Raw genomic sequence first — 25,347 nt, forward strand, 5'->3', positions numbered from 1 at the left:
CTTTGATAGGGTTTGATTTCTTGTAAAAGATGGCTTGTGTAACTCTGGAGTGTTTCAAAAGTAAAAGAGATGCAGCTCACTTCTTGGGATTGGCAATGTACACAGGCTTTTTATGGTGCTAGAGCAGAAGGTGTGTTATGGTCTACAGGTGAGTTAATCCTCTTCCTTTTCATCACTGGCCAGCAGATACCCCTTTACTTTTTCCTCAAATGGGCTTGTGAAACAGGGAAGAAGCTAGAAAATGTAGTCCCTACCCCACTGGCAGGTGAACACTTTCAGACCTCACCTGTCCAAGTTGATTACACTCTTCTCTTTCCAGACACCCCCACTCACTCTCTTCATGTTTTCATTTGGTTGTCGAAGACCACACCAGTATCCTTTCCAAGGAAGTGCTGATGTTGGCCCCAGTGGGGCTGTGAAGCCTGTACCCAAGACAGAGACAGGAATAGCTTGTTGCTTGTCCCCAAGAAGGACTGGGGCTTGAGATCAATCTTAAACCTCAGAATTCTGCATTCTTTCTTCAAGAAGAAGTTGAAAATGAAGGCCCTGCGGCAGGTTCTGCAGGCCTGGGATCCGTGGGATTAGATGGTGTCCATGGTCCGCAGGAAGCATAATTTCATGTGCCAATCCTGCAGTCCAACAGAAAGTATCTCCGCTTTGTGGTGGGATCCTACCATTTCCAGGTCACTGTATTCCATTTCAGCAATACGTCACCCCCTTGAATTTTTACGAAGGTCATGTCACACATCCTGAATGCCTATGTTCCGATACCACGACTGGTTAGTGAAAGTGGTTTTGCTCATCTAGTCTCAGACCACATGAAGAAAATTATGTTGTTGTTTGCCACCCTGGGTATGTAATCAACACACCCAAGTATAATCTACAGTCTTCACAGTAACTGTTCTTCATCAGGGCCATCTCAGACATGGTCTTCTTCAAAGGTTTTAACATCCACAGTGAATCTGGGTGAATTCCGGCTATTATCCTGATGTTTTGGACGAGAGCTACTGTACCATTCTTGATGGTTCTGAGGCTCATAGCCCTGTTAGGATCTTGCATCCTGCTGGTACCCCCTGCTCAGTAACACATGCTGGCACGTTATGGAACCTGCGTCTGCAGTGCTCCCAGCTATGGAGGACACTTGGGCAAGATTGGTGTCTCCCACAAGACAGCTCAGGACCTCCAGTATTGGATGACAGATACCAGTCGAAACTGCGGCAGACTTTTCTCTGTACCTTCTCTGGAAGTCACTATCGTGATAGGTGCATAGTCTCTCAGTTTGGTGGGGGTCCCTGAATGAGGTGGTGATCCGAGGTCTCTTGTCTCAGGAGGGGCATTACTAAAGCATAAATATTTTGGAGCTGCATGCCTCTAGAGTGGCTCTCAAAGCCTTTCTGCCTTTCATCAATGTGAGGTCAGTCCAGGAGCGGACAGATAACTGGACCACCATGTGGTAATATAGCAAGTAGCTTGGCAGGGCGTCACTAGCCCTCTGTCAGAAGACATTGAGGCTGTAGTGCTCGCTGGCTTTGCTTAGGATCTCCCTGTCAATTATTTAGAAGGATCTCTTAAATCAACAGGCATATTTTAGCGTCCACAAGTCAGATCTCCTCTAGTAGGTGGTGCACAGCAGCTTTGCATAGTGGGTCATGCACCTGGTCGACCTTTGTGTTATCTCTGAAAGTGCCCAGCATTTTATGCATTACATTTTCCCTCTTTGGGGTATTTAGGAGACATCTACCACCCTTGGTTGTACCTCGGGCTATTACATGCCTTTGCTACCCTGCCATTGATACTCCAGGGGTTGAAACAAGTCAGGCATCACCCCGGCACAGCTCATTCTAATAGCCCCAGAGTGAGCTTGAAGTGTCTGATATTTCGACTTTTTATCTGAGCACATGCCCTCTACTTCAGTTGCTTCCTCAGGAGGACCTATAGCCTCTACAGCAGGGCAGAGTTTAGATCTAAACCTCCATGCATGGAGATTGAGTGGAACAACAAAGAGGTTTTGATCTTCCTAAAAAATGATGATTGTAATTCTGGCTGCTCACAGCTTTTCCTCTGCATCTGTGTATTCAGGTCATTGGGGTAACAATGTCTTCTGGGGTTCTTTAAATATTTGCAACTTAGACATGCGTGGACGGCGGAAGGAGGGCGGTTAGCCGATCTCCCCGAATATGCGCCTTTAGAGGGCCGACTGTCTCTCACCTTTAAAACCATTATGAACAACAGACCGAACTCGCTGGAGGGTTTGCGGGCCACCTGGGAACGAGAACTAGGGGACATGGATGACTTAGATTGGGGGGTCGTTTTGATGCACCCCAGAGAGCTGGCTATCAAGTCCCGCCTCCGCCTGATCCAATTTAAGATTTTGCACAGGGCCTATTTTGATAGGGTGCGCCTACATAAGATGGGGAAGATACCAGATTCCAGTTGCTTACGATGCGGCCAGAACGGGGGGAATTCTCTACACATTGTCTGGTCCTGCCCACAAATCCAGATATGCTGGGATGAGGTCCCTGCTGAACTCCGGGAGGTATTGGAGGCGGAAATCCCGGCTGACCCGAAGCTCATACTCCTAGGAATGACTAACGATGTGGACCTAGCCCGCCCGCTGCTGATATTCCTAGTCCTAGCGCAGGTGATAGCTAAAAGGGACATAGCCAAGAAATGGGGAGCACCGGACAGACCACAGTTAGAGGAATGGAGACATGGATTGGATCTCTACATGGCGGCAGAAAGGGTCACCTATAAAGGAAGAGGATGCCCTAAGATATTCCGTAGGATATGGAGTAAGTGGCGTACATACCACGGGCTAGATGGAGGGCTCTAAGGGCACACGACCTTGTCCATGGTTGGCTGCTGATGAGACGGATGGCACTTGGGGAACAGGGGGAACATTATGCGTAGCGTATTGGGGAGGCACGCAGACAGAGTGGTTGGCTGAGGCCGCACTGATACTGCATCAGGAGGGTGGTGGGAGGGGTACGATGCTGGGAAAGTGGGGATGCTCCTGGATAATGGCATGTGTGTTAGAAGTTACTTTTTTGCAGATTATTTATTTTGTTTTTTGGGGGGTGGGGGCATGTAAAAAGAAAAGCAGATACACAGACAACTCGTTGGGGGCCCACGCTCGCATCTGATTTTGTATTTCCAGCGTTCTTCCGATATCTGCCGCCCGGCCTCTGGGTTGTGGGCTAAATGGCCATGTGTTGCTATAGTTACTATACTGTGCACTGCGACCGATGACCAGCCGGAATACTGTTTGAATGATTTCAATCTCTGTGTGTCTGCAATAAAAATTATTTTTTTTAAAACAACAAAAAAAAACAATGTCTTCTGGGACGAGGAGAACAAAGCAAGTCAAAACCCTACAGGCAAAACTGTCTGATGTTCTATTATTTTGTTTTGTGTCTCTCCAAGTAACAGTCTGCTGTGTGCTCAGTTGAGAGTTATTTATTGGTACATTAGGCCTTTCTTCATATGCCTGCCGTGGGGACGGAAATCCCCCTGCATGATGTACAGTCCACTAGCCTACATGCCCAAACTGCATACATGGGATCTTGGTTTTTGATTTTTTGGTCATGCCTAACACGAATCCCTTGTGCGTGCATTGACCTAGGCCCGATCTGTTGACCATGCTAGGTTCTAAACCAAGTCCGAAACCGTGAAGGGCTTACCAAGTACAAGCACGTAGTGTCAAAGAACTACCGTCCCTGTTGCAGGATCCATGCGTTGAGTGTGTTGGTGGCAGCATACCTTGTTAGTTAATTCCAAAGACAGGCATTTTACCTCTGAAAAATGACTGAGTGTATACAAGTCTATTCATCTAAAGTTCCACTGCTCGCAATGAAACCTGAATGCGACATTTCATGCTTTGTATGTGTATTAGACTTGGTAGAGTCCCTTGCACAAGTCATAGAGGCCAGTAGGTTCCATTTTGGAAGCCCACAGCCTGGACCAGAGTACAAGATGGAGGAGAGGTTCCTTTCTGCAGGCAGCATATGTATATTGCTGGCATCCCCTATATCGGAGGGAAATCAACAAACGTTGTGGTGAGGAAAGAGGAGACATGCCTTCCTTAGAAGTGCCTAAGCCCTTCCTGATACATTGGCTTCTAAAGGACTCTGAAAGCAATTGCTACTAGGTAGATGGCAGGAGGTACACGGTGAGACCTGCAGTATATGTTAAATTCTCTCAGAAGGAGGCATACTTTTCTGTTAATCACATTTCACTTCATTACTCTATTTCTTCTTGCTCCTTATATTAAAAAATATCACAATAATCCATAAATGTTTCTTTATTCATGTCTGATACAAAGGCACACAGCCAATACGTGGTTTAAGGGAAAACCCCTTTCTCAAGGTTTCTCGAGACTGAAATGCTATAGTGTGAATATCCTTCAAATAGTTATTCCATAATTAACAGCCATTCCATTACCATTTTCAGTTGCCCCAGTAGCAGTAGCAGCAACTTAATCACAGTGGCACAACCTCAGATTCCCTATTGAGCTCAATGGTTTGTTAGATTTGCAGTTGGAAAGGATATTCAGAAATGGACATTATCAAGATGAATGGTCCTTTTCATTAAAATGTGTTATGCCCTAGGCATGAAGGACCATGACAATGGATTTAAAGCACATTCTACCAGGGCAAAAGCCACCAAAAGAACACTGTCTCAAATACTACTGCACCCATTCTCGAGTTGAAGGGAGGATCATTTTGCTCACCTGGTCCTGCTGGACTTTCTGGTTTAAGTTCACTACTCAGACCCATCTCATTGGTGGAGCATCACTTCCGATGGAGCTTAATCCCATCACCAGTGAGAAGAACTGAGGGATTTAACAGGTGTATGAATCCACAAAGAGATCCATCAGAAGAACCCCAAATGTCTTTGTCATAAGAGTCGAGGAGTACCGTAGCTACTCCCTTTGAGAGGTGAATTCCGCTCTTCCATATGGAGTATCTTAGCTATGGCAACCTGATTCTGAATCCGAATTGGCTCTAAACTCATTTACTAATTTTACCAGATTCCCTCGACTACTCTTGCTGCATACCCTCACATCGTGTCTCTTTGTGCCACAAGCAGAACAATCCTGATTAATAGTAGGGGAATTGTTATCAAACACAAGATGCTCCTCTCTACCACATCTGTAGCATGTGCCATGGCCTGGCTCTTCCTTAGTAGATTCCTTATATTCTTTTTTCACCTATCTTCCTTCTTACGACCTGGACAGTCCATGACCTGACCTACGGACCCTTTCTCCTATAAAAATTCTTTCTAGGTTTTTATTCTACTTACCACATCTCTAAGCCCAGGACCATCATTCATACTGGTCCTTTTAACAAATTTATTGGTAATGTCCACCTTATGAACTAGAATGGCATAAGCAAGTTGTGAATCCCCATAAACACACAGTCTTGCTTGGATACTCATTATTTGCGTGTATTATTAATCTTTTATCAATTCAAAATGTTGGGCCCAAGTTTGCAGCTAATAGCCAATTTCTTTATAGATGACACATAATTCTTGATAGACTTAGCCTCTGCTTTATTCATGTTGAAAAAATAACACCCATCTGAAAGAGACACGTTAGTGATAGATTCCTTACCTTAGAATATCCCCAGGCGTGAGACTGGATCCAGAAATGTTTGCGTAGCAGTACCCGTGCGCGTCGGTAGGTGTCGTCTGCGGCTCCGCGTCCGTCGTAGGCGCCGTGATGACGTCGTCGGAGTACTTAGACGACGCCTCCGCGTGCTGACGTCAGTTCTTCTTTTTTTCGCGCCAGCAAGCGCAGATCTGGAAAAAGCAGTACTTTAGTCACTTTTTGACTAGACTTTTTTGATCCCTTTGATCATTTTTCTTGAGTCTTGCGACTCCGGACAGTGCCGATAGGGATGCCTGGTTTCAAGCCTTGTGCGGATTGCGACCGACTAATGTCGGTCACCGACCCTCTCCGTCGGTGTCTCCACTGTCTCGGCGTCGACCACGACGACATGACCTGCCTCGACAGCTGGGCCCTGACTGCGAAAGCTAGCGGGAGAGGTCCCGCAAACGACTCGAACTCCGGCAGTCGGCCCCGCGCCGCGAGAGGTCCCGGTCCCACAGGAGGTCGAGGGACAGGTCGCGGGGTCGGAGCCATCACACCTCCGAGAGTCGGCATCACTCCTCCTTGTCGAAGTCGTCGTCAGGTAAGCACAAGAAGTCCAAGAGACGTCATCATTCTTCTGACTACCCCGACGCTCGCGCGACGCTGCCAGGGGTTCGGGTGACACCGCCCACGCGGCTCCGTCGGAGTCGCGGGCGTCGCGGCCTGCTCCACACCCTCCGGTCCCTGGGCAGGACGCGACGCCGGGGGAGATCGAGCGCTTCCTCATGGCCATGAGGAACCTCTCTTCCCCGATGGGTTCCGCGTCGCCTTCGGGCCCAGCGGACCCGTCTGGGGCCCCTAGTGGGCCGGGGCTTCGGGCCGACGCCGTCAGTTGCTTCGGCCCGACGCCGCCTTCGGGCCCGGCGCCGCAGGGCTCCACTGGATCCGCTTCGGGATCCGGGTCGTCGCCGGTTGACCTAACAACCTCACCGGCCCCTCAGGTGTCACCTCCGGCGCCGTCCCCGATACCTCCCTTGCTCCGGTTCCGGCGTCGGAACGGCGCCGCTGGGCGCCGCTTTCTACGCCGCTTGGGGAGTTTAGCTTCTATGAACCGGCCTCATCGTTTGACAACCCTGATTATCAGGGGATGGGTGAAGAGGAGTATTGGGAGGGGTCTGAGGACCCTCTGACCCGAGAGTGTCAGTCTCAAGAGGACTGGACATGTGGACTTGGGGATGCCAGTGGTCTGGACACCTCACCAGACACTGGCTTTGTCTCGTCTCCTACCGTGGCTACGGAGGAGGGGGCAACATACAGTGTGGTGTTGATGTGTGCAGCCAAGGCCTTGGGCCTTGAGCTCCCCATCGCGGCCATGAGGACTAACCTCCTCACTGAGGTCCTTAAACTGCAGTCAAGCTCGGCCGAGCCTCTGCTGCCGTTTAATGAGGCCTTGACTGCCGTTCTTTTGGGGACTTGGTCTAGGTCCCCTACGGGTTCGCCCGTAAATAGGAACGTGGCCAGACGCCACCGCCCGGCCCCGGGCGATCCATGTTTCCTGTCCACCCACCCTACCCCCGAGAGCCTGGTCATCCAGGCTTTAAATTCCCAGACCACATTCCCGTCGGCTCCGCCAGACAGGGAATCCAAGAGGTATGAGCAGTACGGCAAGAAGGTATTCTCCTCCCTTAGTCTGGGACTGCAGTCTTCCAACACTGCATGCTTTTTGGGCCGCTACACCCACTCTCTGAGGGACACGGTCGCGGAATTGCTGCCAGAGTGTCCGTTGGTATGTACGGGCAAAACACGCCAAGCCCTTGTGGGTCCCTTTCTCACTGCACCATCAGGATTCAAGCAAGCCGGGCCGAAGACGGCTGAAATGCCAGAAACCGGTCCCCGGTAGCTTGTCTCCTTTCTGGTGAAGAATTGGCTTGGTAGTTTAGTCTGCCCTGTTCCCATGATGCACTGGGCCAGGGACAGACTGATTTGCATATAGCCAGGTTCTGAGCTGGGATGGTGCAGTGAGATAAATAACGGTGATGGATCAAGCCCTGATCTTTGGACTGGGTAAGAGTGGTCTGCTTAATTCAGTCACTCTGTTCATCACCACCCCCTTTTCTGAATCGTTTTTGGCCACTATAGGTGTGGCAGGGTATACTCAGACATGATGAGTCCCTTTCTCACTGCACCATCAGGATTCAAGCAAGCCGGGCCGAAGACGGCTGAAATGCCAGAAACCGGTCCCCGGTAGCTTGTCTCCTTTCTGGTGAAGAATTGGCTTGGTAGTTTAGTCTGCCCTGTTCCCATGATGCACTGGGCCAGGGACAGACTGATTTGCATATAGCCAGGTTCTGAGCTGGGATGGTGCAGTGAGATAAATAACGGTGATGGATCAAGCCCTGATCTTTGGACTGGGTAAGAGTGGTCTGCTTAATTCAGTCACTCTGTTCATCACCACCCCCTTTTCTGAAGCCCTTGTGGAAGGCCGGGATGCAGCAAAATATTCTATCCGATGTGGACTGGATACCACCGACTCACTAGGCAGAACGATGGCAACGACAGTGGCGATTCGTCGCCACACCTGGTTGAGGTCCGCCAACATTTCGGCCGATGTCCAGAACACACTGATGGACATGCCGTTTGATGGCCGTCGCCTTTTTGGCGACAAGGCAGACCATGCGCTTGAGCGCTTTAAGGACTCCATGGCTACGGCCAAGTCCTTGGGCCTTTCGGCCCCACGCCAACAAACGGGTGCCTTTCGCTCCTTTCGTGGCCAAGGAAGGGTCGGCCCCACACGTGCTGCCAGCCACGAACCGCAGACTAACATCCAGCGTGGTGGCGGCCGTGGAAATTGCAGTGGAGGTGGTCGGGGACAACGGCGAGGCCAGTCCACTCCCTCCCCCACAGCATATGCCTCAAAACCCTCCTAGTCCGTGCTTTTCGACCCATGTGACGCCGGGGGTGGGGCAGGGTTCGCCATCACCACTCCCACTGGCGCACTGTCACGTCGGACAGGTGGGTGCTGCAAATCGTCCGAAGGGGCTACTCCCTCCCCTTCGAGACGTCCCCTCAAGCCATGCCACCGCAACACCACCGCGTATCGGGGGATCATTTGCGACTTCTGCAGGAGGAAGTTACGGCCCTCTTGGCCAAGGGGGCCATCGAGCGCGTTCCTGGGCCAGAAGTAGGGTGCGATTGCTACTCCCACTACTTTCTGGTCCCCAAGAAGGGCAAAGGGGGCCTACGCCCTATCTTGGACCTACGGAACGTCAACGGCTTCCTCCGGAAGGAGAAGTTCTTTATGCTGACTCTGGCTCAGGTCTTAGCTACCCTGGACCCAGGAGACTGGATGGTAGCGTTGGACTTGCAGGACGCTTATTTCCACATCCCCGTCCTGCCGGCCCTCCGGCTCTGCCTGCCGTTCACGGTAGGCCACTAGCACTTTCAGTTTACCGTGCTCCCCTTCGGCCTTACCAGCGCCCCACGGGTGTTCACGAAAGTGATGGCGGTGGTCGCAGCTCATCTGCGCAGGTTAGGGGTTTCAGTCTTCCCCTACCTCGACGACTGGTTGTTGAGGGCGGGCTCGCCCCAAACAGTCGTCAGCCACCTCCAGACGACGGCAGACCTCTTGCACCAGCTGGGGTTCCCCATCAATGGGCCGAAGCCACACCTGTGTCCCTCTCAGAAGCTCCTTTTCATCAGAGCGGTTCTCGACTGCGCAGTTTCGGGTTTACCCACCCGAACAGCGGATTCAGGATATACAGGCTCTGATTCCAATCTTTCAGCCTTTATCCCGAGTTTCGGTCAGGTTGACGCTGCGGCTTCTGGGGCTGATGGCTCCCTGCATCCTTCTGGTGCATCACGCCCGTTGGCGAATGCGGGCTCTGCAGTGGGACCTGAAGTTTCAGTGAGCCCAGCACCAGGGGAAACTGTCCGACCATGTCCTGATCTCGGAGGGCACTGCGAGACAACTGCAGTGGTGGCACAAGGACCGCGATTGCGTCAGCGGCAGATCCCTCTCCCTTCCCCAACAGAGCACGTAGTTGTGACGGACGCGTCCCTCCAGGGCTGGGGAGGCCACATGGGAGAGGCGGAGATCAGAGGCCTCTGGTCTCCGGCGGAGTCTCGGCTCCATATCAACCTTTTGGAGCTGCGGGCGATTCGTCTAGCACTGAAGGCGTTCCTCCCCTCTGTCCGGGGGAGTGTAGTGCAGGTGTTCACGGACAACACCACCGCCATGTGGTACTGCAACAAACAGGGTGGGATGGGGTCATTGACCCTCTGCCAGGAGGCTCTGCGCCTTTGGCAGTGGCTGGAACATCAGGGTGTGACCCTGGTGGTTCAACACCTGGCAGGTTCTCTGAACGCCAGGGCGGACGAACTCAGCCGCCGGTGCATGATGGATCACGAATGGCGTTTGAACTCGGACGTGGCGCAAGGTCTCTTTCTGCAGTGGGGAGAGCCTTGGTTAGATCTATTCGCCACCGAAGCGAACGCGCAATGTCATCAGTTCTGCGCGTTGGAATTTCCAAGGCGGCACTCGCTCGGAGACGCTTTTCGTCGTGAGTGGAGCTGCGGTCTGTTGTACGCCTTTCCGCCTATACCACTTCTGCCCAGAGTGCTGAAGAAGATCAGGCGCGACCGGGCACAAGTCATCCTTGTGGCTCCGGACTGGGCACAAAGGTACTGGTATCCCGAGCTACTCAGTATGTCAGTCGATCCCCCGGCTCGTCTGCCTCTTCAGGAGGACCTTCTGTCGCAGCAGCATGGGACGGTCCTCCACCCGAACCTGTCCAGTCTCCATCTCCATGCTTGGAGATTGAGCGGCGACAGTTGAGGCCATTTGACTTGTCTCCTGAAGTTTGCAACATCATTCTGGCAGCCAGGCGTCCCTCCACAGAGTCGGTATACGCCTGCAGATGGAACAGATTTGTGGCATGGTGCACAGCAAATTTACTTATTTATTTTATTTTATTTATTTATTTCGATTTATATAGCGCGTTATAACCCGGGGGTCTCTAAGCGCTTTATCAGGGTCCAAACGTCGAGTACTGTGGAGGATAACTGTTCATAAAAAGGTTACAGATTACCCCATGCTTGCTGGAAAAGCACTGTTTTTAGTTTTTTTCGGAAGGCCAACAAATTAGTCTCCTTCCGTAATTCAATTGGCAGCTTATTCCAGGCTGTTGGGAGCAAATATGAAAAGGCACGTCCACCTACTGTAGCCAATCTGCAACGTGGTTGAATAAGAGAGGCGTCAGCAGATCGACGTATCCGTGCTGGGCTATAGGGGATAAGGCGAGATTTCATGTACATTGGAGCCTTACCGTACAGGGCTTTGTGAACAATGCACAATTCTTTAAACATCACCCTTTGCTTAACCGGCAACCAGTGCAGTTCTTGCATAAGGGGAGATGCATGCATATTCCTAGGTTTTTTAAAGATAAGCCTGGCAGCGTCGTTCATGACAACCTGCAGCTTACACAAAAGTTTTGTGGCAGTCCTATATATAGCGAATTGCCATAGTCTAGCCTGGCCAAGATCGTGGCAGAGACCGCTCGCCTCAGAGTAAAAAAGGACAACAGTTGTCGAAGGAGGCCAACGCAGGTCCCTACCACCGTCCTCACTTGTTTTTGCATAGACAGCCTGCCGTCCACCTGGATGCCCAAACTCTTGACCACAGCAGCTGGTTCTGGAGGTGACCCTAATTCTCTAGGCCAGAAATCCTCAATCCATGGGTTCTCTGCGATGGTGATTGGCAGTACCTCGGTCTTATCCGGATTGATTTTTAATGAATTTCTGTACATCCAGTTGGCTGTGTGCTTCAGGATGTTCTGCAGTCTTACGAGGCCTGAAATTTTTTTGGCATTTCACATCCGCCCCAGCTTTTTTCAGCAGGGGAATCAGCCGAGCTTCCTTAAAAAAAGACGGGACTTGGCCTGTTTGTAACAAAGTATTTAGTAAATTCAACATTTCGTCCTCTATACCTGGCAGTGCCAGTTTAAACACCTCTGGTGGACACGGGTCTGCCGAGGAACCCGATTTAACCCGACTCAAAAGAACTGGCAGCCTTTCCTTCGTAATCAAGGAAAAGGCTGTTAACAGACTAGTCACGGATGCCCTGCCAGGTATATCCAACAAGGGACAGTCAAACTCGGGGGTTGTGCCAATTTCAGCTACTAGGTCAGAGATTTTGTTGACAAAAAAATCTTGAAATTTTTGGCAGTCCTCTTGAATGAACTCCAAAGTTTGTTCTTTGTTTTCCCTGAGTTCTGTGAGGACTTTAAAGACTTCTTTCTGGGGGTTATTAGCAGTAGTTATTCTCTCCTCAAAGAACTCTGATTTCCTGGCTATAATCGCCTGTTTATATTGAGCGAGTGCCTGTATATACTGGCTCAGTGAGTTGGAGTCATAATGCTTCCGCCAGGCTCTTTCTAATTTCCAAAGTCCTCGTTTCCTTTCCCTAAGGAGCTCGTTGTATCAGGGGGCCCCATGTCCCCTGCTCGTTATATTCAACCTACGTATATATGCCACGTGGTCCATAGTCTTTCTAAGTTTGTCCAATAATTCTTTACAGAGGACCTCAGGGTTTTCTGTCTTGGTGTTGGGAGGTGGATGAGTTCGGAGATGGTCTAATATTTTATCTCCATTAATATTTTTCCATTTCCTGACCGCCTTCCATCCTTCCCTAGGCTTCATTATTTGGTTGTCCAGCTGGAACTCACCTCTCACCAAAAAGTGATCAGACCAAACACATGGCTGGGCCACCACCGTATCCTGTACAGGAGGTGTTGTCCATATCAGGTCCAGGGTGTGACCCTTGACGTGAGTTGGACCCTGCACTAATTGGACAAACTCCAAAGATGTCAGTGCCTCATGAATCTGAAGAGCCTGTCCTTCCTTTGGTGTTTTCTCCCAGTGATAGTTGAAATCACCCATGATGATCTCCTTATCATATCTTGAGCGCATATCTTGAGCTAATCTCAGGAATGAATCAGGAAAATCCGACGATGCCCATGGAGGGCGATAAACTAAAAGAATAACTATGCAGTCTGGCCCCAACCTGAGTCTAACACTCAGCACCTCAGCGCCACCCATATTTTCGGCTAGAAGTCTTTCACCCTGTAGGCGTGAACTATATAGAAGGGCCACCCCACCCTCTCAGCTCGTATCCGGTCATGATTAGATTAAGCGCCGAAAATTGCGCTGGCAGAGATGCTATAAGATCTGGCATGGAGGAGTCCTCTAACCACGTCTCCGTTACTCCCAGAACATCCAGTTCCCCATCTTCCAGTAAACTAAATACCTCCAAATTGTGTTTCTGGAGTCCATAATGCAGACCACGGGCCTTGTGCACATATTGTTGGCTCAGCTCTACCCTAGGTACTTTTAACAGTCCTAACTGATCAAGTGTGGCAGCACACTCATGCGTAATAGCGATTTTGCCATGATTAAATTCCCATAGCTCACCTCTGTTGTAAGTGAGTCGCGGACCAGGGGTCATGGTCCCGGGTCCCATTAGGTCACGGATGGGCACAGATGGGCTCGACTCTGGCGTGACTCCGGCGTGCTCACGCTGCGCGCGAACGCTGCGCGCCTGCATGGCCGTCTTAAATAGCTGCCTCTGAGCAGCTAGTGCGCAAACAAAGATGGCGCCAACAAGCGTCCCGCTTTTCCCCCCAAAAAGCATTAAGGGGATCCACAGCAAAGGCTGTGGATCCCCTTAATGCCCCTCTTTCTGAGGTTCTCCTCTTTCTTCTTTCTCTTGCCCAGCAGGGCTCTGCTCTGGGCACTATCAAGGGCTACCTTTCTGCTCTTTCAGCCTTTCTGAGCCTGCCTGATCAACCTTCTTTGTTCAAGTTCTCTATCGTTAATCAATTCCTGAAAGGCATCACACATACGTTCCCTACTGTTCCCTTCGTGATGCCTCAGTGGGACTTGAATCTGGTTCTTACATTTCTGATGTGCGCTCTCTTTGAGCCACTCCACAACTGTCCTCTTCGCCTTCTAACTATGAAGACTGCCTTCCTGGAAGCCATCACCTCTGCCAGGAGAGTGAGTGAGCTCCAGGCTCTATCCTGTAAACCTCCTTTCTTTTCAGTCCATCCAGACTAAGCATGGGCGAATTTTGCGAATCTCGCGTTCGCGAATTTTGCGGATTTGCGAACTCGCAATCCGCAAAATCCGCGAATTCTCGCGAATTTGCGGATTTTTTTTTTTGTGTGTTTGCGCGGGTTTCTGCCAGTTCGCGAGGGTTTTGTACAATGTCGCAAATTGCGAACTTACCTGTCGGGTCGCAAGTTTCGCAAACTTGTTGTTTCTACGTGTCCAGCCTGTTTGGGACACTCTTCTTCATCACTGCCACTCTCTGTCACCACTGCCACTCTCTGACTACTCATGCCACCCTCTGGCCCACCCATGCCACCCTCTGTTTCATCACAGCACCCTCTGGTTGTCCAGTCAGTGTACATTATTGTGGCAACGCAAGCACACCTTCCCTGCCTCAAGTGACCTGAATTAATTTGGGGCTGATTAATGTGTCACAGAATATTTTTTTAGCTGGCACCTGCTTCCTTAGTGCTTCCTGATTAGTGAACTTTTGCACTTGCTAAGTGCTTTCATTGTTGCAAAATTAGTTACAACACCTGCCCTGCCCCAACTGACAATAATGAATTAGGGGCTGATTAATGGATTTGAACTGCCAGCCTGGCTCCTGCTTGTCTCCCTTAGCTGTAATTCAGGACCTTTGTGGCATATGTGTAACTATTCTGAGGTTCAGAGCAGGGTCACATAATAGTTGCAACTGGCAACTGAACTCTGGAGGGGCCCCTCAGCAAGCACTACAGGAAATGGCTACTAATGATGAGCCTGAACTTTTGAACCTGGTAAGTAGTTTCAGTTTTGATTAGATCGTATTTCTGCAATTTTGCACTTATTCGCGGGGCGCGAAGTTGTACTGGGAAGCCGCGAACTCACGCGAACAGTGCGAGCAGTGCGAGCAAAATCCGCTGCTCGCGGATTTGCGGATTTTGCGGGAGATTCGCGAATCTCGCGGATTGCGAATTTCCCGAAAATCCGCAAAATCCGCGAGCGAAACGGATTTTCCGCCCACACCTAATCCGGACAAGGTTGTGTTACGGACAAGGCCCTCCTTCCTACCCAAGGTAGTCACGGCCTTGCACATTGGGCAATCTATCACCTTGCCCACCTTCCTTCCGCCTCTGCATCCCTCGAGAGAGAGGAAGAGAGGCTCCACCGTCTGGACCCAAAACGTGCGCTCTCATTTTATTTGGATCGCATACGCCAGTTCCGGATGGATGACCAACTCTTTGTTGGTTACGTGGGCGCTAAGAAAGGGAAAGCGGTGCACAAGCGGACCATCTCGCGGTGGATCATCTTGTGTATCCAGGCGTGTTACTCCTTGGCTAAAAAGGAATCCCCTGTGGGGCTGAGGGCTCATTCCACTCGAGCCACAGCGACTACAACTGCCTTGGGCCGAGGTGTGCCCTTGCAGGACATTTGCCAGGCGGCTACTTGGGCCTCACTGCACACGTGTGCACGACAATATTGCCTGGACAGTCAAGTCCGGAGGGATGGCTTCTTTGGCCGTTCCATCCTCCAGGACTTTCTGGTGTGATTATTGGTTCGCAGACCCACCACCACGGGGTTGGTACTGCTGGGGTATCTATTCTAAGGTAAGGAATCTATCACTAACGTGTCTCTTTCAGATGCACAAGTTACTACTTGTGTAACGATATATCTGTAAGAGACATTAGTTAGTGATAGATTCCTTACCGACCCACCTATCCTCCCCGTTCTGCGAACCGATATCTAGGGTTAAGGTCATCCCCTTTCAGGGCCCTAGTTTTATGGCACCAGTGTTGGTTTTTGGCATAGCTCTGCGTTTCTGGCGTGGAAAAGCTGTGTCTAAGAACTGACGTCAGCACGCGGAGGCGGTGTCTAAGTACTCCGACGACGTCATCACGGCACCCACTACGCCGACGACGGACGCGGAGCCACAGACGACGCCTACCGACGCGCAAGGGTACTGCTACGCAAAAGTTTCCGGATCCAGTCTGACGCCTGGGAATATTCTAAGGTAAGGAATCTATCACTAACTAATGTCTCTTACAGATATATCGTTACACAAGTAGTAACTTGTGCTTTGAGTTTCTTGAGTCTCTCTTCCTGAAGTTCTGCTTTTGATATCTGATTTATGCTGAAGTCTTGTCCTTAAGTTCTCACTCTCTCATTCTAATTAAGAACTCTTCAGGATTTCTGATTGACCATTTCTTCCCCAATTTAAAATAGGGATTCTTTCCTTTATGAAACAGCTTAATACATTTATTGGTTTGATAATTTAATATGTTGACTTTAATCTGCTGATTGAAATAAAGATATTATATTGAATGATTGATTAATAAAGCCCTTCAACTAGTAACAAACTCTCATTATTGACTGAAATATTCTTACAATTGTGAAGATATTTGTGTTGTACAGTTCGGGTTATTCTCTTTCAACGTCAAAGGTCTGTCGACCTAATAGTGGGAATTTCTCTCTGATGACATAATATTGTTTTCTCGAAAACCTATACTTAATCGAAACTCCCCGCTTCAGCGGAACCGAGAGGTGGCCAATGAGGAAACCTTCAGAATTTTGCCAAATTTCAATTACCGCCCACTCCTACATGAGTTACTGCTGTCAATTTTAGTTAAGGATCCATAATTAATCCTTTATGCCTTCTTTAGTTCATCATGCCTGCCTTTTCCTCTTTTTCTTAAATTATTAAGATTGCTTTACGTTTTCAATGCCTATATATGTTTGTATTCTTTATGTCACTGCTATAAAATAAAGTGTAAAACTTAAAGTCAGCAGGATACACTTTTATAAACCAGTGTCAGTAAAAACTATGAATCGGCAGTGCCCTCCTATGGATATTTCCTTAAAGCTCCAACAAGCGATCCTTTCTGCAGTTGAAGTTTCATCCATTGTTTTTTGGCTGTTTCATGTTTCTGGTAATATTGACATCCATTTTTTTATTAAAAAATAATTAGTAATGTTTCACTGTTACGGTATTGTCATTGAGGATATTTTCAAAAACTTGATAGTTGGACCAAATATCAAAGCAGTGGTAATGTAAACATTGTACTTGTACTTCAGACAGTGTGTACCATTTGTATCTGATGCGTCAGGTTTTCTCTAGTTTCCCTGCCCTCAACCTGAGAAACAAAGGAGCCAGTAGGTTTGCCACCTTGCTTCATGGCATCAGGATGTTGTTTTTAGTTTTGGGTCTTCATTTGATAACCTAATGTGCTCTGAGATTTCTAATTGTCGTTTGCTTAGATTGACACACCTGATAATAATTTGTAAGAGCAAAGTCTCAGATAAGACACATAGTGGTCTGGCATCCCGAAGCAAGGTTTCAGAGATCCCCAAATCTGTTCAAGCCACTAGTCTGTTAGCAGTATATTTTACTTTCCTTTTAGATGAAATATACCTTCTTTAAAGTGCTTTAACTTGTTGTCTTATTTCAGTGCCTTATATGTTGTGGATCTGAAGAAGTTCAGAAAGATTGCTGCAGGAGACAGACTCCGGGGACAGTACCAGGCTCTCAGCCAAGATCCAAATAGTCTATCGAACCTCGATCAGGTAAATAAGTAGAAGCTGAACTGTCTGCGGCATGCATTTGCTTCAGTGTATGTCCGCTTTCTTGGGCTGTTCCTTAATATTTGCAGAATTGCAGTTTGGCTTACTCGTTATTGTGTATTAGGACAAAGTGTTTGAATTTTAAAAGCTCTGTTGCAGGGCAGTGGGGGTGGTCGAGGGCCAATAATGTTCTAAATTAAACATGGAGAAACAGAATGACAAACATTGGAATGTTGGAATAGAATATCTGCACCAGCCATTATTGACCCTTTGCCACTTTATTGTCTTAAATTGAGCTCCCTCATTCCAGTGTTCTAAGATAGCATTCTAGCCTCCAACCAAGGGCTATAAATGAAAGGCCATCTTTCTGAGTTACATGCCTGAAGTCCAAATGATGGCATATAATGAGATAGAGGGCCTTTAACAACATTTTGAGGCTGGTAGAAAAGCTATATAAGCAAGCAAATAACCAATTTGTGATCCCTAAAATTAGGCTGGCGAGAATGGGTGGCAAATCTTTTTCTTACCTTGGACCCTCCCTTTGGAACACTCTTCCATTGACTCTTAGGCATGAAACTAATCACCTGAAATTCAGGAAGGCCTTAAAAACTTGGCTTTTTAACATCTAGCAACCTGACTGTCTTAATGCACTGAATCATCAGCGCCGGGAAACCCTTTGTTGGGTAGCTGTAGCGCTTTAGAAATGAAATAAATAAAATAAATAAATATATTGCTATTTGAGCATTCCACCCATTGCTCAACACTGAAAATGGAGAAACATAAAGATCTGCATTGTAATTTTGGAACAGTAGGTCTAGAGTGATTCTGTTCTCAGTGGGTCTAAAGTTTAGATCACATTATATCTCTTCTGCCTTTTGCTATACCGGTTGTAAATGGACCCTTTTCCCACTAGAGGGCCTTGGCTGCTGCTCTGCTCTATAACTCAGATACTAGGTCTTTATGACCAAATATTGTAGAAGCTTGTCAGGATTGGAGTGAACAAACTTTGTTTTAAGTTGACTATCACAGATAATATCTGAAATTAAATTATTCTGATAGAGACTTATAGCCACAGATTCCTCCCCTTTTGAATATTTCCCAGGCATTAAACTAGATCCAGGAACTTTTCGGTAGTACCTCTGCGTGTGGAAGATAGTGTCTTGCAGCTCCATACTAACACTGTTCTGCTTCGGAAATGACATATGGGGCCTATAGAGACACCAATCCTGCACGCTGATGTAAGCTCCTTTCTTCCCGTGCCACCAGACATGAATCAGGAGCTCCCTTCGTGCCTCTCCAGTAAGGATGTTTGAGATGGATTCCCACCATGTATGCTTGTGGTGCCTGAGGTCGAAACACAACTCCAAAGCCTGCATTGATTGTGCACTGATGAACCTGAAGGCCGTCCGGGAAAGTGAGGTAAAACTCTATGTTGCCAAGCATAAGATGACTCCGCATTGGGGCCACTCCAGGTTGCGGTCCGCATCCAAGATTTGTTTCCAGTCTGGTTGCCAAAGCCGAAGGAGCTGCTTGAGAGGCCAGTCGTCATCGGGCTACAAGCCTTCAAGCCATTCCCTCTTGCCACACGTATTCGCCTGAGCAGACACGGGTGCTGCTTTGCTTTTCCAGAGTCTTGCTACCAAACTCACACAATGTGGGATCGGCTCTGACACCTGTTCGGGGACAACGCTGATTCTACTCTTAAGACATTTAAAGAAAGTATAGCTACTGCTCACTCTCTGTTCCTTTCCCCCCATCATCGCGAACCATACCAGTTCAAACACTCCTTTCACAGTTTTGGATGAGGAACCCCTTAACGCCAGCCTCTACAACCCCCTTAGGGGACCCAGCAGTTTTGCGGTCGCGGTCTAGATGTCCACCACCCACGCAGCCAAGGTCAGCATGCTGCCTGTTAGACCTGACACCCTTGGCGTGGTTATTCCCCCATCTTTTTGCCTCTGACTCATGTATTTTTGATGCTGTGCTGGATTTCGTTTTTGCTGGTTTAGATGCTTGGGACACTCTACCACTGCTGATCAGTGTCAGAGTGTAAGTGCTCCCTCTGTAAATTGTCGTATTGATTGGGTATACCTGATTGGCATATTTGTATCACCATGAAGTCCCTAGTAAGGTGCACAGTGTGTGCCAGGGCTGGTGATGACAGATGCTACTAGTGGGCCTGCAGCGCAGATTCCGCCACCCACATGAGTAGCCCTAAAATGGTGTCTCAGGCCTGCCAGCGCAGGGCCTGTGTGCAGTCAGTGGACTGCCATGTCCGCCTGGCCAGTGTCCCCACTGGCTGGGCCTAACCCTTCCCTGTCTGTGCACATCAGTCACCCCTATGAAAGGCTCAAGGTACCCCCCTGGGCAGGGTGCAGTGTATGGATAAGGTAGAGCATGTACTAGTGCAGGTAACATGCTCTGGTAGTGAGCAGCAGCCATTTTGTGTGCTCACTGCTGTAAGGCTGTCTTGCTCCATAGAGTAACATGGGGGAGGCTGGTCCCATTGGATCCCAGCCTATCTTCCCATAGGAACAAGATGGAACATAAGTGATTGATATCCCTGAACTCAGAATTTAATAACACATCTTTTAGGAAAGGTTGTTTTTGAATTCTGTGTTTGAGAATAGTACTTTTAGAAAGTGGCTGTTCTCTTGTCTAACCTTTGTGTGTGCCTGGGACTGGTTGTGGATTGACTGCCTGGGTTAAGGATGACAGTGCCTGCAGAGCCTCCAAGGGGTTAGCCCGTGGAGGAAAGGCTGCATCTGCTGCCAGGGGAGTGGGAGGGGATGGCCTTTGATAGTGCCGGGCTGTGCCTGCCTGACCACCCTGCTGGCTCCCCCTCCTGCGGACCAACTGCCACCTCTGACCCTGATACTGACAGGCTGAAGGAAACCAGAAACACTCCAGTGCTCCAGCAACCCCATAACTGGTTTAGACCGGGCTCAGGACCCCCTGGCACAAAGACTTCAAAGGACTTCAAAGACTTTTTGGGGTATAAGAGAAGGACCCTTGACTACAGACTTTTAGATTCTAAGATCCTACAAGCAAGAAGGAACCTCGGCTGGAAGATGGACTGCTGGAGAACTGAAGGAAGATTGCCTTGCTGTGTGCTCTAAGGGCTGACCTGTTCTGCTGTCCAACTGAAAGCTGAGGAGGAGAAAGGGACTTCGCTGTGTGCTAGGACCCTGCCTGCTTGAAACTGCCAAGACTTTGCTGTGTGCTGTGTCTGCAACATGAATCTCCAAGGGCCTGAGAAGAGCTGGCCTCCTGTTGGGAACCCAGGGTTAAAGGTTCCTAAAGCTTTGCCAAAAGCAGCTGCCAGATCGTGCGGTGGTGACCTGGGACGTGTGGTACTTGACTGGGGAGCGTGAGGAAGTGATCGCTGTGCTCATCGGCACATTCCCAGCGAGGGTCGGAGGCTTGTGGTGCCTCCCCTCGTGAAATCCTCTCCCAAGGGGTTGTGAGGCCGAGAGGGGGGGTCTATTCGTGGTCTGCGCCCTCAAAAACCCTTTGCCGCCAAATCACCATCGCGGCCCAGGGCCAGGAATACCCCCAGAAGATTGCCGATCGTTGGGGAGCTGAAGCGGCAAAGAACAAAGCCGCCGCACTCCCATTGGTCGAGGGAGCCGAGCCTCCTCACTAACGCCGCGACGGTATAGGCCCGTGTGGGGCAGCATCATCAGTGGTGGTGGGCCGTGATTGGCCGAAGGAGCAGAGCGTCATTGCTGGCCTGCCCCGGGAGCCGCACTGCCATTGGCTGACTCCCGGGTGCTGCTGGAGGCTCGCCCCATTTGCCGCGACGGGATTGGCTGCCTTCGCTGAAGCTGCAGAAGGTGCAGAGGAATTGCCGGGATCACCGCCGGGACCGGGGAAGATCGACCCGACCTCGCCGAGGGATTTCGGAGCGTCCCGCACCCCTGGCCTGCCGTCCCCCACAAGGTGAGCAGCACCACCTCCCCCGCCGCTCGTTGGATTGTCGAGAGCGGGCGGAAGAGGAAAGGGGACCGGCCGGGGCGGGGGCGCGTGCGATCTGCACGGCCCGGTGCGCCTGAGGCGCAGGGAGGAGCAAGCTGGCACCTGGGGGAAGAAAGAGTCCCCGGGCCTCGCGAAGGAGCGCATTTGCAGTGCTTGGGGCCCATAGCTCAGGGGGCTAATTAGTAGTGAGAAAATCAGTGGCACCTTTTGGCATTGCTCGTTTTGAGAGCTACTTAATCAGTGGCATTACTTTTTGTGTCTGATTAAAGAGATTTGAGACATTATTTTCCATAAAGAACTTCCTAACAATTTAACTGCAACCATTAAGAAGAAGTGCAACATTTTTATAATAAAGTAATTATCGTCCAACTGCTTGATTTACCTTGTTGAAACTAGATAAAGTTATATATTTTTATAAAATATACTTACCTGTGTGGTCTCAGTTTGTGGTGGATTGGGGATTATTGTTGTGTTAAGTGCAAATGTTATCCACATTGCCTCTGTTTAGCCTAGACTGCTCGCGCCATGCTACCTAGAGGGTGAGCAGGGGTTATCTCAGAGGGTTATTCCTTCACCCTGACTAGAAGCAAGGGTCCCTATTTGGTCTAAGGTACTTACCTCTGCTAACTAGAGACCCCCAGATCTAACATTGTTGGACAGCGGTGCGGATTTTGAACTAATAATTGCACTTGACCTGCAGTGATTTCTTGTACATCACTAGTCTAGTTTAGCAGCACAGGTTGTGCAAGATTTTTTCTTTTTGGTGAAACCTTTTTGTTGAAAAGGTCAGGAAGCATCATGTCTCAGGAAGCGCCAAGTGTGAGGGTAGAAGTGGAATTGGAATTCGAAATTCAGGAGTTGTTCAACTACAAAAAGGGCCTCCTGAAGCAATTCTGCAAACAGCTTGGATGCCCAGTGAAGGGCAGCGCAAACAAGGAAGAGCTACGGAAAGCTCTGGGGGCCTGGTGGGAGGCCCAACATGGTGATCTGGAAGTTATTACTGTAGAGGGAGGCACACAGGAGAATGCTTTTGTACCCAGTGATTTGCCAGTGAGGAGGTCAGCGTCTAGGGTTGGCAGCAACCACAGCAGCAACCACTCCAGTAGGACCATTTCTCCAGAGGAGCTGGAGGATAACCAGAGAGCTAGGGCTCATGAGATTGAGCTTTTTAAACTCAAAGCCCAAGCAGATGAATGGAGACTGCGCCTTGAAGCTGAGAAGGCGGCGGAGGAGAGAAGAAATGCTCTCGCTTTGGAGGAGAGAAGAAATGCTCTCGCTTTGGAGGAGAAGAAACTCCAATTGGCTCATGAGAGGAACATGAGGGAGCTGGACATCAAAGAAAAACAAGGGGGGTCCAGCTCTAATGGTGGCAGTGCACAACCAGTACAGGCGGGTAAGGTATACATACCAAAAGATCTGGTGCAGAATTATCAGAGGGGTGAGGATATTTATGCGTGGTTTAGATCGTATGAACTTGCCCTAAAGATGAATGAAGTGCCTGAGAGGAATTGGGGGGCAGGATTGTGGAAGCCTTTTGAGGCCTCTGGGAGGGATGTCTTGGCACCCTTGGAAGCAGCAGGTACTTTTTCCTACCCCGCCATGAAGGAGGCTTTGTGCCTCGGGTATGGGCTCACTGCAGAACAGTACCGCCAGAAGTTTAGGAACTTCAAGAAGCTTGATTCAAGTACTTGGGTGGAGTGTGTGAGTATGTACACGTGTGCACTGGAAGGTTGGATAAAGGGCAGCAAAGTTACTGATCATGTGGGGTTGTGTCACTTGATTAGTTGGGAGCACTTAAGTAGTTTATGTGTTCCAGAGCTTCGCCAGCATCTTTTAAATAGCAAGTTAACTGATCCCAGTGAGCTTGCTAAAGAGGCGGACCGCTGGACTAGCACCAGGTTCCTCAAGGGGGTGGTAAGTACCCCAGCCAAGGGTGGACAGGGTCCCCAGCAGAAGAGTGGGGGGGACACGGGTAATCAAAACGAGTCTTCTAAAGGGCCCCAAAATAGTTCCCAGGAGAAAGCGTCTCAACCCCCCAAGTCTAAGAAGTCCTGGCCCCATAAGGGCAAGCAGGACAACAGGTCCCCACCTACTTGCTATGCCTGTAGGGAGGTGGGGCACATTGTCCCCAAATGTCCAAAGAAACCTCCAGCACCCATCGGTGCTCCAACTCCGGCATTAGCTAGTGTATCTTTGGGAGGGGATTTGATTTCTAGTGGGGAGGAGGGGTTAGCAGTGATGACTCTTGTCTCTTTAGGAGACCAAGAGATGGCCCAGGAAGCCTTGCTGCCCTTAAACACTAAGAAATATGGGCAGAAGGTGACCATCAATGGAAAAGAGATAGAAGCTCTGAGAGACACAAGGGCCAGTGTGACATCTGTCAGGTGTCAATGGGTGTCTAAAGAGCAGATCATTCCCAATGTACTCCGTCCTGTGGTGGCAGCTGACAGTTCAGTGCGCCTCTGCAAGTTGGCACGTGTTCCATTTGAATGCGGAGGAGTCTCCGGTACATTGGAAGTTGTTGTAAGTGATGCCTTGCCTGTAGATTGTCTATTAGGTAATGACCTAGAGAGCTCTCCATGGAAAGATGTAGAGCACAGGACTCACTTGGAAATGGTGGGCTTGCCTGCGTGGATCTGTGTGACCACGCGTGCAATGGCAGCCAGTAAGGGTGGATTAGCAGAACTGGAGCCTGGAACAATGACCCAGGGACCTGCCAAGAGAGGAAGGGGTAGAGGGCGCGGGAAACCAGCCCCCACTGTTCCCACGGTCCAGGAGGAGGCATAACCTGAGGGGGATGCCCTGGAACCTACAGGGGAACAGGTGGCCGAACTGGGGGAATTGCCTGAGCTGTCCCAGTGGCAGCAAGATGGTGGTCCCTCCAGGGAGGAATTCTGCCAAGCTCAAAAGGAGTGCCCCTCCCTCATTGGTGTGCGGCAGCAGACTGCAGACCAGGCCGCCGGCCTGGGGTCCAAGGAACATTTGATCTACTGGGAGGATGACTTGCTTTATAGTGAGCCTAAGTTCGCTGAGCCCGGTGCAGCCCGTGTGCTGGTGGTACCCGAGCGCTTCAGGAACTTCCTACTGGGTCTGGCTCATGACGTGCCTCTCGCAGGACATCTGGGGCAAGACAAGACCTATTACAGGCTTGTCACCCACTTCTACTGGCCCCAGATTAAGAAGCACGTCGCCGCCTTTTGTAAGTCTTGCCAAACTTGTCAGGCCAGTGGCAAGAGCGGAGGGAAGTGCGTGGCACCCCTCCAACCCTTTCCTGTGGTGAGCACCCCTTTTGAGAGGGTGGGCATTGACATCGTGGGGCCCCTGGATCCCAAGACGGCCCTAGGCAACAGGTTTATCCTGGTCTTGGTGGACCATGCCACCCGGTACCCGGAAGCAGTCCCTCTCAGGACAGTCACAGCCCCTGTGGTGGGCCGTGCCTTAATGGGGATCTTTTCCCGTGTGGGATTCCCCAGAGAGGTGGTTTCGGACAGGGGTACAAACTTCATCTCTAGGTACATGAAGTCTCTGTGGGAGGTGTGTGGAGTGACCTACAAGTTCACCACACCTTACCATCCTCAAGGAAATGGGTTGGTTGTGAGATTCAACCGCACCCTGAAGGGCATGATTATGGGCCTAGAGAACCCCATGAGGCGGACGTGGGACGTCTTGTTACCATGCCTGTTATTTGCATACAGGGAGGTGCCTCAGAAATCCTTAGGGTTCAGCCCCTTTGAGTTGCTGTATGGCCACCCTGTCAGAGGGCCTCTTGCTCTGGTGAAGGAGGGGTGGGGGAAATCCTGTGGGAAAACCCCTCAGGATGTGTTCAGCTATGTGCTGGCCATCCGCAACCAGACCAAGCGCTTCAGGAAACTCGCCCAAGAGAACCTGGAGGCTAGCCAGGAGGAAATGAAGAGATGGTATGATCAGAACAACTCTCTTGTGGAGTTCCAACCTGGTCGGAAAGTGTGGGTGATGGCGCCGGTGGAGCCTTGTGCGCTCCGTGACAAGTGGTCTGGGCCATATGAGGTGGTGGAGCGCAAGAGCGAGGTTACCTATTTGGTTAACCTGAAGACTCCCAGGCAGCCCCTGAGAGTGTTGCATGTAAACCGCCTCAAACCCCACCTTGAGAGGTCAGA

General features: G+C 49.9%; 1 protein-coding gene across 1 annotated transcript in view; it reads left to right on the forward strand.

Annotated features, from left to right (window-relative positions):
• UGGT2 (UDP-glucose glycoprotein glucosyltransferase 2) overlaps window positions 1-25,347 on the forward strand; it is a 1,432,652-nt gene that overhangs the window by 1,320,776 nt on the left and 86,529 nt on the right. The window contains exon 36 of the mRNA XM_086936163.1: window positions 17,122-17,236. Coding sequence (XP_086792289.1) covers window positions 17,122-17,236 — 115 coding nt within the window. The remainder of the gene's footprint in view (window positions 1-17,121; window positions 17,237-25,347) is intronic.

The sequence above is a fragment of the Lissotriton vulgaris genome, chromosome 8, assembly GCF_964263255.1.
Source record: "Lissotriton vulgaris chromosome 8, aLisVul1.2, whole genome shotgun sequence".
Lineage (NCBI taxonomy): Eukaryota > Metazoa > Chordata > Amphibia > Caudata > Salamandridae > Lissotriton > Lissotriton vulgaris.